At 32.7% G+C, this 13,332-nt stretch overlaps 1 protein-coding gene across 1 annotated transcript; it reads left to right on the top strand.

Annotated features, from left to right (window-relative positions):
* The first annotated feature begins 3,320 nt into the window (after nucleotides 1–3,320).
* On the top strand, nucleotides 3,321–10,032 carry LOC110811635 (vacuolar-sorting receptor 1-like). The gene is made up of 12 exons (XM_088222779.1): nucleotides 3,321–3,996; nucleotides 5,221–5,913; nucleotides 6,522–6,610; nucleotides 6,721–6,790; nucleotides 6,871–6,954; nucleotides 7,226–7,302; nucleotides 7,424–7,505; nucleotides 8,008–8,090; nucleotides 8,173–8,239; nucleotides 8,609–8,737; nucleotides 8,987–9,093; nucleotides 9,654–10,032. Exons 1-12 carry the CDS (start codon nucleotides 3,696–3,698, stop codon nucleotides 9,741–9,743), a joined length of 1,872 nt encoding a protein of 623 aa, XP_088078905.1. The 5' UTR covers nucleotides 3,321–3,695; the 3' UTR covers nucleotides 9,744–10,032.
* The last annotated feature ends 3,300 nt before the right edge of the window (nucleotides 10,033–13,332 follow it).

The following is a 13,332-nucleotide window of genomic DNA, read 5'->3' on the forward strand; positions in this document are numbered from 1 at the left end:
ACTGTGAAAATAACCAACAGGACAATACTAGATAATTTCTGATTTTGGCTCCATTAGTACTCCGAAATTAATTATGAATATTTTTTAAATTATACAAAATATCATATTATTATTTATTTATACTTCAATTCTATAACAAATAATAAGGTGAGAGATTCTTACTCAATTTGATGTCCGAAAAGTTAAACTGTGACTGCACCTACTTGCGGTTCCTGGGTTCCCTAAATTTTTTTTTAAGATTAAAACACGTTACAAATACCTACAAATATCCCAAAAAAATCCAAAAACAGTGTCAGGGCCCACTTTAGCCAATTTTGAAATTCCGGCAACGGGCGGTCTGCCTCGGGTCGGCTGTTTTTGGCCGATTTTGCATCAATCTTTACGAGAAAATACGTTAAGGGGCCTCAGTTAGCCAAAAAAATACAAAAAACTGAAACTCACCGGCAGTGGGGCTCTCCGGTGCGGCGGTTCATCCGGCTCTTGTTGTGGTTGGGTGTTTTGCTCCAGTCAAGCTGTAAAGAATGAAACGGTCATTACAACGGTGAAAAAATTATGCAAAATGGGAATTAAGAAGGGCCTCATTGGAGGCGTTTTGTGAAATTCTCTGCGGCAGTGCCACTAGGTTTTGCTCGCGGTTTCCTGTCAATCAACCGGTCTTTTTGCTTCAATTTGGCCATGGGGGTGTCTAAAATTAAATTCCGAGCATATGAGAAAATTTTTACCTCTTTTGGCGGTCGAAAAGGGCTCTGGTGCAGCAGCGGCTCTCCTTCCCAGCGGTTAGGTCTTCTTCTCCGGCAAGGGCATCTAGCGGCTAAGGTTAAGGTTTGATGTGAAGAGGGTTATTTATATTCGTCCTCATCTAATCTGGACCGTCTATCATATTTGATCTGCACCGTCTGATCACGATCTAATCTAGATCGTTCATCACGATCTAATATGGACCGTCTGATCGCATTTATATCTAATTGTCCGATCTCGTTTGAAGAGGGAACGAGTTTACAAACAAACCATTGCAAGTCTTGAGATTGAAACTTACATAAGACACCTGATGTGTTATATTTTTATATCCTTATTACTTAAATTTATAATAAATTTAAATGCATTTTTGAGTTAAAAGGTGATTTATGATATAAGTTTTTTTTACGGTAGTTGAATTGTTGAAGAAAAAATGAAACTGAAGCTGAAGAGAAAAGAAGAAAAGAGAAAAAAGTCCAACAAGTCCAGATCTAGAGCACCCAAACCTAGACATGTTCAAACCCATCCTAGCCCTCAAAAATGGAACTGCTTTGAGAATGGGAACCAGACGCCCAAACGGCATCGTTTTCGAGGAGTGGAGAAATAAATTGCAGAACAGGGAGATTTAGCTAAAAGGGAAAGAGAATGCTGGAAATGAAAAGGATGAGGTGTGTACAAGAAAACCCTCTCTTCCAACCGCATACAAAAATGTGACAACAAGAAACAAGAAAGGAGAAGAAAAAGAAAAAATCAGATCTGTACACAGAGAGAGGAAGTTGCCAGGGGATGAAGTAGAAAAGATAGCAAAAATAGTGGAGAGAGCTAGACACATAAGTTTGTAGAAACTTGCAGAAGCGAAGTCGCGTGCTATTGGAGAAGAAGCAGAAACGCGGTGAGCTGAGCACCAGAAAGCAGAAGCAGATGTTTCAGCCTAAGAGAAGGGAGAGAAGTTGATAAAAAAAAAAAAAAGGGATTAATCAAATAATTTATTTATTTAATTTTTAACTACCATATTTTTGGAATATAAATTTTCATTGATTTTTTATGAAATTGGAATACTAATGTTTGAAATTTTTTATAAATTTATTATTGATTACTATATGATTAAATTTCTTTAATTATAATCATTGTTTGGCTAAAATTTATTTGCTAAAATAATTAACTTGAATCAAAAGTAAATTTTGGATTTAATTATTAATTTTCTTTTTATTACAATTTAGCATTATTGAACTTAATTCAGTTGTAAGAATTAACTAATTTATAACTCTATTTGTGATTGATCGTTTTAGAGTAACAATAGTAAAATTTTATTAATTAAATATATATTGTTAAACGTTAATAGATACTTGAACGTTAGTAATATAGTCGAATTAATGTAGATTAATCAAATTATTACATATTTAATTGAATCAAATTAATAATTGTTATAAAAAATTAACAATTATTAGTTGATAGATACTTGGAGGAAAATTGAAAGTACGTTAGGATAGTTCAACAATTGTATATTAGATTAAATCGATTGTAAAATTAAAATTCAAATATACTCAAAATTCAAGTGAAATCAATTATTCTATTGCATTTTTATTAACAAGTTTTTCTCAATTTAATTACTTTATTTTGATTAAATTATTTTAAAATTTTTCTCTTTATAAATTTAATTCTAATTTATAGATAATAATATAATTTTTATAATTTTAATATTTAATACATAATTTCTATAAAATAATATTTTATATATTATTTTATTATTTGAACGATTTTGAATAACTACCAATTCGTCCACCAACATCTTAATAAGATAAATTAAATACTAATGAGTTGAAATGTTTACTCCATCCCTCTAACATAACTGCCTTCTCTCCTCTTTCTCCCTCGTTGCTTCTCATAAGCACAAGAAACTCAATATCTTCTCAGAGTGTTGTTACTATGTATTAAATTATCTTTTTTTTTTCTAAATTATTTAAACATTAAAAAAGTTAGATAATTTTTTTAAACAAAAGTTTACATCTTAAGTCTTTTTTTTCCTTTTGTTTTTTTTTACTTCAATCAATTAATTATACACCCCTATTTATCTTTAAAAAATTAATTTAGAAATTTCTTAACCATTCTCCATAATTTAATTATTTTAGCATACTTATATTATATTTATATATTAACATTTAATTAATGTGAAATTACAAAATAATTTTTTTTTAAATCTATAAATGTTACTAAAAAATATTTCACGTGTTGGTTTAGAAAAAGGAGAACAACTTTTTTTTTTTTTTATATACTTTTCGCATACAGATACATCTATATATATATGAAAAGAAAATATCTATACATAATATTTAATTTTTATTAAAGGAATATATAGGACACAAAAACTATATATTATAAATAAATAAATCAATAAAATAATTGGGCGCGTGTATAGAAAAAAAAATATTGGCGTGAAGAATCGAAGCAGTTCGTCCACGCTTACAACAACAAAAATCCTGAAGGGAACACGTGGATGCCATGCAAGTAAAATTGTGGGTCCCACTATCGTACTTCTACGATACGAGCCAAACGGAAATGATAATATCGCGAGAAAACGAAAACAAAATCTGTTTCATCTCAGTCAAGGTGAAGCCTTAATCAATGGTGGATTGGGATTAGATCTCCACAACTTGGGCTGTTCAACACTCGGGGTTGGTTATTACCCCTCTGTACACGAAATCTTCCTTCTTCTACATCTTAACGCCATTAAAATTCCTATTCATACATTTCTCATCATCAACCAGAGGAAACTTGCGAGAGCTGTTCCGCGGCAAGTTTAAAAATTCAATTTCAGATCTATCCAATTCGTGTATTTATTATATATATTAAGCTGAGTGTCTGAGTTGTGGAAGAACAGCTAATGAATTAAGTTTACCCGATTGATTGTCTTTCGGTTGGTTGATAGATTGATTGATTAATTGATTGGTTGAAGGGTGAGAATGATGATGAGGGAAAAGCTTGGGTTGTTGTTATTATCATGGTTTCTTCTCTGCGGGTCATGTTTGGGTAGGTTTGTGGTGGAGAAGAACAATTTGAAAGTAACATCTCCAGACTCCATCAAGGGAGTTTACGAATGCGCAATTGGGAATTTCGGCGTTCCTCAGTATGGAGGAACCTTGATTGGGACAGTTGTTTATCCCAAATCCAATCAGAAGGCCTGCAAGAGCTTTGACGATGTTGATATCTCATTCAAGTCCAGGCCTGGAGGCTTACCCATCTTTGTCCTCATTGATCGAGGAGGTTAGCTTTTAAATATTGTTTCTCTTGTATAACATTATTTTTTTAGACTAGTTATATTATATTCTTTGAATTCTCTTTCTTTTTTATTATTTTTCCTTTTAAATAATCCTGCTCTGAATGGTAAATTAGGTGGAAATAGAAAAACTTTTACGTTCGTGTTTGTGGTTGGGTTTTATTATCAATGGATTACTGAAACCCATTTCATAGGATTTTAATCCTCTCCTTTTCTCAATTTAAAAGGATCGTCCAATAAATGATCGATAACACCCCTTTCCCCATAATAACTAGAATGAGGAGCTGATTGTGAATGCAAATTAAGGAATATCAATGAACCTATGAAGAGACTACTCTCCAGTAGGTGCCTTTCCTGATCCTTGTCCTTGGCCTCCAAGATTTGTTCTTAATTCTCAAGCCAACAGGAAAAATAGAATGTCGCCTCCTGGTGTTTACCCTAATTAGGTGGTTCCGTTTGTTCGAATTCTTTTACCCTTTGGTAGGTGCACTCCTTAATTCGTTACAGAAATATACAAGAGAGGGATTCCATGAGAGTTCTAGATTTATGAGATACTAGAAATATGTTTTCAGTGAGAGACTTGTGAAATTAATCAGGAAAAGAGAGAAACCAGCAAAAAGCAAGAAGAAGATAGAAACCAGAAAAAAGAAAGGAGAGTGCATGATGGATTCAAGAAGGGAAAGAGGGAAATAGATTTTTCTCTGTTATCTGCTGCAGTAACAGTAGTTTTATAACTACAAGCGGTTAATGGACGTGGATCAATATTGTTAAAATTTTCAAGTGAGGTGGAGTTTAATTTACCATCTAACCAAGTGCTCCTTTTAAAAAGGGAAAAGGAGAGGACTTAAAATCCCATTTCATATGCTAAATTCTTTTCTTTTTTTCTCTCTTTTTGGAGATAGTATCTCATATTTTATTGACATCTAAAGTCTGTATGTATCTCATTGGGATTTCTTTTTTCTTTTTTGGTAAATAAATGATAATTGCTTTGGAGGTAAGTCGGGTCATTTCAAAGTGGTTATGTTAGAAGTCCCTTAAGATTCTGTGTCCAAGACCTGGTATTTCATAAGGAAATTTGTCATATTCCATAAATTTGACGGTGCTGCCTGGTATGCCATTAGTCACCAAGATATTCTTGGAATTTGACTTCGGATATTGGTGAATTCCATTTTATAGTCTCAGATGTTCATTAAAATTTTCTCTTGTGGCAGATTGTTACTTCACCTTGAAGGCATGGAATGCACAGCAAGCTGGAGCAGCAGCCATTCTTGTTGCTGATGATAAGAAGGAACCTTTAATTACCATGGACACCCCTGAGGAAGGGAACACTGATGCCGATTATCTGCAAAAGATCACAATCCCCTCGGCTCTTATCAGCAAATCGGTGGGAGATAGTATCAAGAATGCTATTTACAGCGGGGAGATGGTCAACATGAATCTTGATTGGAGAGAGGCTCTTCCTCATCCAGATGATCGAGTTGAGTACGAATTATGGACCAACAGCAACGACGAGTGTGGGCCAAAGTGTGACAGTCAGATTCAGTTTCTGAAGAACTTCAAAGGAGCAGCTCAGATTCTTGAGAAGGGAGGTTATACTCAATTCAGCCCACACTATATAACTTGGTACTGCCCAGAGGCATTTATCCTTAGCAAACAATGCAAGTCTCAGTGTATCAATCACGGGAGGTACTGTGCTCCAGATCCAGAGCAGGATTTCACTAGAGGGTATGATGGGAAGGATGTAGTTATCCAAAATCTACGCCAAGCTTGTGTTTTCAGAGTGGCCAATGAAACCGGCAAGCCATGGCTTTGGTGGGACTATGTAACTGACTTTGCAATCCGCTGCCCAATGAAAGAAGAGAAGTACACCAAAGAGTGTGCTGATCAAGTTATCCGAACTCTCGGTAAGTTGAACACCAAACCTTCGTGTTCAGATTGCCAACTTAATTAAATATTATAATCATATTCTTGACATTTTTTGCTCTTGATAAATACCTATACATGGTACACATTCCTTTGTTATAACCATTATAACTAATGCGAACAAATTGTTTTGACATTTCTCCTACGCTTTTAGCTTACCGCCCAAACTCTTTTGAGATTTTTAAATTCTAGAATATACAAAGATGGAAATAATATGGTTATTAACGAGCCTTCTTTTGGAATTCATTTTAATTTTTCTCACTTTATATTCTTGGAGAGAGATTGAGTGTGGAAACTAATAAGCTACTTATAAATTGAAGTTTTTACTGTGGCTTTTCATTTTTATGCTTTCTTCTACTTCTTATTTTTATAATAATTTCTTGTGAGTGAATTGTTTCTTATAAGTAATTGAGATGTGTTTAAACTATAAATGTGTTTTATATAAAATTCCTTAATTTTGTTTTCATGTAGACTTGGTATTTTATTTTGTTTGCTTCAGTTTGATTTTTGACTGTATGTTGCAAGGTAATTAACATGTTTATTTATTAGCATTAAAGCCCTTATATTTGTTCTGATTAAAATGTCTCAGGTGTTGATCTCAAGAAGATAGACAATTGTGTTGGAGACACCGAGGCTGATGTGGAGAATCCAGTCCTTAAAGCTGAACAAGATGCACAGGTAAGGCTTACTAGAAACTTGTTTTGAATAATTTTCTTGATGCACTTTAATGTTCAATTCTTTGTATGTTAGCTTCACTTATTTTGTGTTTTCTTGGACTTCCTCTTCAGATTGGCAAAGGCTCACGTGGAGATGTGACTATACTGCCAACTCTTGTTGTAAACAATAGACAGTATAGAGGTTTTGAGCAATAGTTATATATGTTAGTTTTTATATGACTGTCACTTGGCTCCCATAACCTGAGATTTTGTTTTTGGCAGGAAAGTTAGCCAGAGCAGCGGTTCTCAAGGCTATTTGTTCAGGTTTTCGGGAAACAACGGAGCCAGCAATTTGTTTAACTGAAGGTTACCACCTGGTGAACTTTTCCTTTTACATTTATCATCTAGCTTATCGGAAATATCTAGAATTTCTGGTAGATGGTACCACTCCTTTTACGTACTCTCATTAGCTTCTTTAGGGCTATCCCCTGTTTCTCACCATTATCTAAAGAATCTGTTTGTGTTGTCTTTTGGATTTCTTGATTTCCAATTTATTGACATCATATGATTTCTTTTTTGGGGTTTCTTATAAAGATTTTATTTATAACTTTTTTGTTTTCTTTTGTAATTGATGCAGATATAGAAACAAACGAATGTCTGCAAAACAATGGTGGATGCTGGCAGGATAAATCAGCCAATATTTCTGCATGCAGGGTATCTTCATGACCTCAACATTTTAAGGGGGTTTTATTTGTGAGGAATCTTGTGAAAATGCATTCTTCTAAGTTCAGTTTGTTTAAGGCTTGATGGATTTAACTTCAGACTGTTTTTTCAGGATACTTTCCGCGGAAGGGTGTGTGAATGTCCTATAGTACAAGGAGTGAAGTTTGTTGGTGATGGTTACACTCATTGTGAAGGTAGTTTTTCTTTTTATTATTTCCATTTAGGATATTCATGGCATGTCAAATATCTGCTGGTGACTAATTGTACTAGTAGGTTCCTGTTGTTTCAATCAGGTTCTGGACATGTGCTGTTCTATATAAAAAAATGAGGCAACGTGACATTTCTATCTAACCCAATACAGATTGACTGTCAGAGATATCATTTATTACTTTCATTGTTGCATCACTCATCTGAAAATAGAGAACTTCTGTACAGCTGTCTATGCCACTGCTGTCTCTCCTTACTCAAAGTAGCTGCCTAAATGGATTTTCCTTTTATCCGATGTTTTTCCATCATGAAATTGGTTCCAATCTTAGCTGCAACTTGTGCTTTTGCCACGATTTCTAACAGTCACTGTTGCATTTTTATGGCTTCTCCTTGTGCTATATAATAGAATAATCGTCTTGCTTTTCTGAATGATACATGTTTAATCTTGAGTCCCTACAGGCATCATGTTCTGTTTCTTTGGTTTTGCAGCCTCGGGAGCATTACGTTGTGGAATTAACAATGGAGGATGTTGGAAGAAAACCCAAAATGGCAGGACATATTCTGCTTGCCGTGTAAGTGGCATTTCTTAGCGGGGGTATATCTTCTTTTTTATAGTTCTTTTGTTGTTATTTGTTCGATCATGTGGTTGTTCAGGATGATCATTCACATGGCTGCAAGTGTCCACCAGGATTTCAGGGTGATGGAGTCAACAACTGTGAAGGTACTCTTTTGGATATTGTAGGAGTTTGCATTTGTCTTAGATATTATTACTGAAATTCTTTAAAAGTGACCAGAGCCTTTAGCTCAAATGGTCATTGTCTTTGCTGGGAAAGGTGCACGTATGCGATTTAGTCAATCCTCTGTTTATGCAATATTGGCACAGCCTCTCTTAACACCAGAGAGATACTTCCTCAAAAAGTGGATTGGACACACTGGCCAGCCCATATGTTTATTTCTGTCACAAAAAGAACCTGTAGGCTATAGAAGTCAGTAGGTCTCCCTTATGCATTTATCTTCTACTCTGTTTGGCATATTTGAGTTGCTTCTTGTTCACATTTTTAATACTTTAACTTGTTGCTGTACTTTGCAGATGTGGATGAGTGCAAAGAGAAGCTGGCCTGTCAATGCCCAGCATGTAAATGCAAAAATACCTGGGGCAGTTATGAATGCAGCTGCAGTGGTGGTTTACTTTACATGCGAGAACATGATACATGCATAAGTGAGTATATGCGGAAGAAAAACCTAATCTATTAATTAAACAAGTGTGTCATTTACTTCCTCATGCACTTTACATCTTAGTGCATTAAGTTCCTCTATGCTGATGCAGTGAAGTAGTTAAATATTTGTCAACTTGGTTGCTCTTTGAATTTGGGACATTGTGCACGTTTTATAGTATCTTGAATTCCTATTTTGGTTTTATGATGCCTGATTAGTGGCTTCCCATTTGATCCCTCTTGAAAACAAGCAGGTAAAGATGCCAAAACAGAGGTCAGCTGGAGCTTTGTTTGGTTTATTGTTCTTGGCTTGTCTGCTGCTGGTGCTGGGGGATATGCACTTTATAAGTACAGGATCCGGGTATGACTCTTAATGGACTAGAATCCTAAAATTGTTTCCTTGCGTTTATGTTAGGTTCCAGTTTACTGACAAACAGTTCATGTGAAGATGTGAATGCAACCACTAATCTAGGACAAGGCGATCCTAGTTTGTTTCTTCTTAGTGATCCTATGATGCGAAGAAGCAGGGAGATTGAAGATGCCTTGTAATAGGTCCTTAGAACTGCTGGATGGTCCAAGGGAATAAAACAAGGAGAATGTATGAAAAAGGAAGCAACACTTAAGCACTAAAAACATTTTAGGGTGAAAGAAAACAAAATTGATATTGGCTATGCTTGAAAACAGTTGAGATCAATATCCGTAGATGATTTTGAGGTAATCAGACAAATTAGAACATGGAAGAATTTTGAATCTCTAAAGAATTAGTTATGAATGTAGAGGTGCTGGGTTCCTTATAATTGCTAACCAAACAAATGCAATGTTTAGCTTGTGGATTTATTGACTAGGAATGCATAAGCAGTTAAATGTCTCCATCAAATATCAAAACTTGCTGGCAATTCTCATGTATGAACTGTTTTGCAGAGATACATGGATTCAGAAATCCGGGCTATCATGGCACAGTACATGCCGTTGGACAATCAACCTAATAATGTTCAACATGCGGAGATCTAAAATTAGGACGGTATATAAGAGATGCAAGATGAAGCAGATTAAGGATCATCTTTCCAAAATCCTTTTGAGTGCTCGGCACCAAACACCACATTTCATTCATGGGGTGTGATATCGTCTGCAATCTTTTGCCAGCTCTTTTGCTCGGTTAGCATTTTACTTTTTCCTCTTGGTTTATTTGGTTGGAGAATCTTGTCACCTGCTGTTAACAATGTAAATTTGAAGGTTTTACTGGTGCACATATTTTTAGTATTATCATAAAAAAATAATAATAATTTCCACCTTTTTAGCATTCCAGCAAATAATTTTTTTTTTAAAATATATATATATATATTTATAAAAAAAAAAAAGAAAAAGAAAAGAAAAGAAAAGACAAGTAAAGAGTCACTGGTGAGGGGGATTACTTACAAAGTTCAAAAAATTTTAACATGATCTTAAGGCTATAAAACTGATGTTATTACTTAAACAAGATATGTTCTTACGAGTATAAAACATTTTGTGAGTATAAAACATCTTGGGCTGCCTTCCCATGTCTAGAAATTGGATTAAAATTTTTTTTTAGGTTTAATTTGTGTGTGTGTGTGTTTATTCCTATTTGCTTTAGAATTTTTAGCTCAAATCTTTAATCAAGATCAATTCTATCATGGTTTTTAAAGGTGTTTTAAAATCAAATTTACCATAAATCTTTTTGTAATTTATGAATACTATTAATTCAACAATTTTTCAAATTTGAATTATTGTCTTTTAAAAGTTTAAACTTACATTATTAATAGTCTGTAACTTAAGCTTTTTAATATCAGATTTAAGTATCACATATATATATATATATATAATTATTAGTCATAGTGAGTATAAAATGCAAGAGAGGTATGTGGAAGTTAAACCCAATACGTGAGTTTATAAATGTATGATTTAATATATGCTAGCTATTTTGGCTTTTCTAAATTTTATATTGGGAATATGTACCTCACCTTTCTTTACTTTTTCTTCTCCGTAGCTTTTTTTTTTTTTTTCTCTCTCTCTCTCTCTCTCTTAATATAACCCCCCCTTTAATTGCTTATTGAGGTTTCTTACTAAGAACTTGTGATTTTATTTAGTTGTAGGGACTAGCTATGGTTTACAGGCCAAAAAAATAAAATGAAAAGTTCATAGAAAGAAATGAAGATCTAAGAGCGACATGAGTGTCTGCATCAACTTTCTATTCGTAACTATGTTTTACCTAATATTTATGTTAGCTTAAGTGAATTGTATTACGTATGTCCATGATCATCTAAATATTTAGTTTCATATAAGATGAATGTTTGATGACGATACTCTCTTACGTACAAGGTAGAGAAAAAAAAAATTAGTATTAATCGATATGATAACTAAAATATCGTAAACATTAAGTTTAAGTGATAAGGATATATAATGTCAACCATTAACTTCCATCATATGGATTTTCTAGGATCATTAAGTTTTATGTGATATCTACATGTCTTTTAAAATTGAAGCAATGAATATTTACTCTGTTACACATGAGCGGTCGTAGTAGAATTTTATGACTTTACCCTTCTGTTTGCTACTGATATTGGGGTGTTTTGTTTTTCCTTGACTTATACAAGTGATAAGCATAAATTGGCTAGTGAATCACTTAGTTTTTATATTATACTTTCATACTTTATTAGGGATTTAAAAGCAAAATACAAATCAAGAGTTTTATATGATATAACTGAAGATTGTTTTCTACTAGTGGACACCTTGTTGTCTGATGGAATCTTTATTTATCTTATTATGCATAATAATCTTTACCTTCTTAAATTATGAGTTTATCAATTAACACTAATTAGAGAAACACAATTAATTAAGGTTTTGGATTCTTTGTGTGTATTAATAATTAACATTTATTATGTTATTTAATTAATCTTGAAAATATATTAAAGCTTGTTTAAAGGCAAATTATGTTTATAAACTTTAATCAAATTTTATTAGCAGTTTTAGAATTTAGAAAATGATTCTCATTCAACTTAGTTTTTCTAAGTCTTAAACAACCCGTGCCTGATTGTGATCCTCCCAAGGAATATTTAGTCCTTTAGTAAAAGTGATAATGATCCATTAGCTAAATGACATTTCTTAAGGAATAGAGTCTATTATGGGTTTCAAGCACGACAAGGATAAAACTAAACTAATGGAATATTTGGTTCTAGGATAACATAGATAACTTTGGGGAAGATATATTAAATAAATTTCTAGAAGCTTGGAGAAGACTTATAAGTTTGTACAATTTGGAGAATAACTTGTCGACAAACTCGTCATCCTTAATATTAGATTACTAGATGTGCTCAATGCATAAGGATTGAAAAATAAGCGATTAACAAAAGCAAAAAGAAAAAGAACCAAAGTTAAAATGCATAAGTACAATAAAAAACTTAACTTACAATTAAAGTACAACAAAATGGTTACTATGTAGCCGTAGTATCACATAAATAGACAGTAGTTTAACAAGTTGTTAGATTAGTTATGCGATCATGGTTACTCAATGACTACATTTAGACAATAATTTAAGAAAAAAATATATACTTTTTATTTAATATTAATTGTTTGGTCATGTTATATTGGAAATAACTTTACAAAAAAAATATTTATTTATTTACATATTGAAGAAATGGATGAGGATGAGTTTGATATCCATGCATAAACAATTAGTTATTCAGTGTATAATGACAATGAAAACAAGAACAAAGGATACCTAATTCTAAAGGACTAAAAAATATGTAAACTAAGATTAATAGAGTGCATAAGGATGAGTTTTTCAGACCATTTTTTATATAAATAATGTTTAACTTCTAAATAAAGTCTCATAGATAAAGAATGCAAGAATCCCTTCAATTGAAACAGAGAATAGACATCAATGAATTTTTAGATTTAGTACACATTGACAAATGTGGGATCCAATAATAATACCTATCAAGAATTTTTTTTCCCCTTATTTAATTACCTTGGACATTATAGAGTATAGCATATAATTTATACCGAGATAAACAAGTTGTATAAGAATAATTGTATGCTATATGTTATCACATTTCATGGAAAATTTGTTTAAATCTTTATTTGTTTAAAATAAGGAAAGGGAATTGACAATCTTGGGTTTGATCCATTTAACTTCTTTTTAGACCCAAACACTAGTTTTAAAGGAGGTTTCTCTTATTTTACAACCTTTATTGATAAATTCTCCAGATTTCAATATGTGTAAATGGAGTAAAAGTTCAAAACTATTAGAAGTTTAAAGAGTTCAGGGTGAATATTTAATAATGAATTAAAAGAAGTATTAAAACTCTCTGATATGATAAAGAATGAGAATAATTGAGTAATAAAATCTCTTAAAATGAACTCCCTTGAGAACACTTCAATTAAATGGCATGTCAGAGAAAGAATTGTACTTTATTAATAAAGTACTATCAATGGTAAGTAATATCACATTCTTTATATTGTGTAAAGGGTTATTTCCTAATGACTATTATGTACATACTGAATAAAACTTTAACGAGACAATGCTTAAGGCCTAATATGAGATGTAGCATAACAGATTAAGATTTAGTAATGTCTCACTTTT

Source organism: Carica papaya, chromosome 6, assembly GCF_054855325.1.
Source record: "Carica papaya isolate Zhongbai chromosome 6, ASM5485532v1, whole genome shotgun sequence".
NCBI lineage: Eukaryota > Viridiplantae > Streptophyta > Magnoliopsida > Brassicales > Caricaceae > Carica > Carica papaya.

Excerpts from the sequence above, each read along its gene's own strand:
- LOC110811635 (XM_088222779.1), top strand. The coding sequence starts at position 3,696 with ATGATGATGAGGGAAAAGCTTGGGTTGTTGTTATTATCATGGTTTCTT. Across the intron at positions 3,997-5,220 it reads TGTCCTCATTGATCGAGGAG|ATTGTTACTTCACCTTGAAG; the intron begins GTTAGCTTTTAA and ends CTCTTGTGGCAG. Across the intron at positions 8,091-8,172 it reads GGACATATTCTGCTTGCCGT|GATGATCATTCACATGGCTG; the intron begins GTAAGTGGCATT and ends GTGGTTGTTCAG.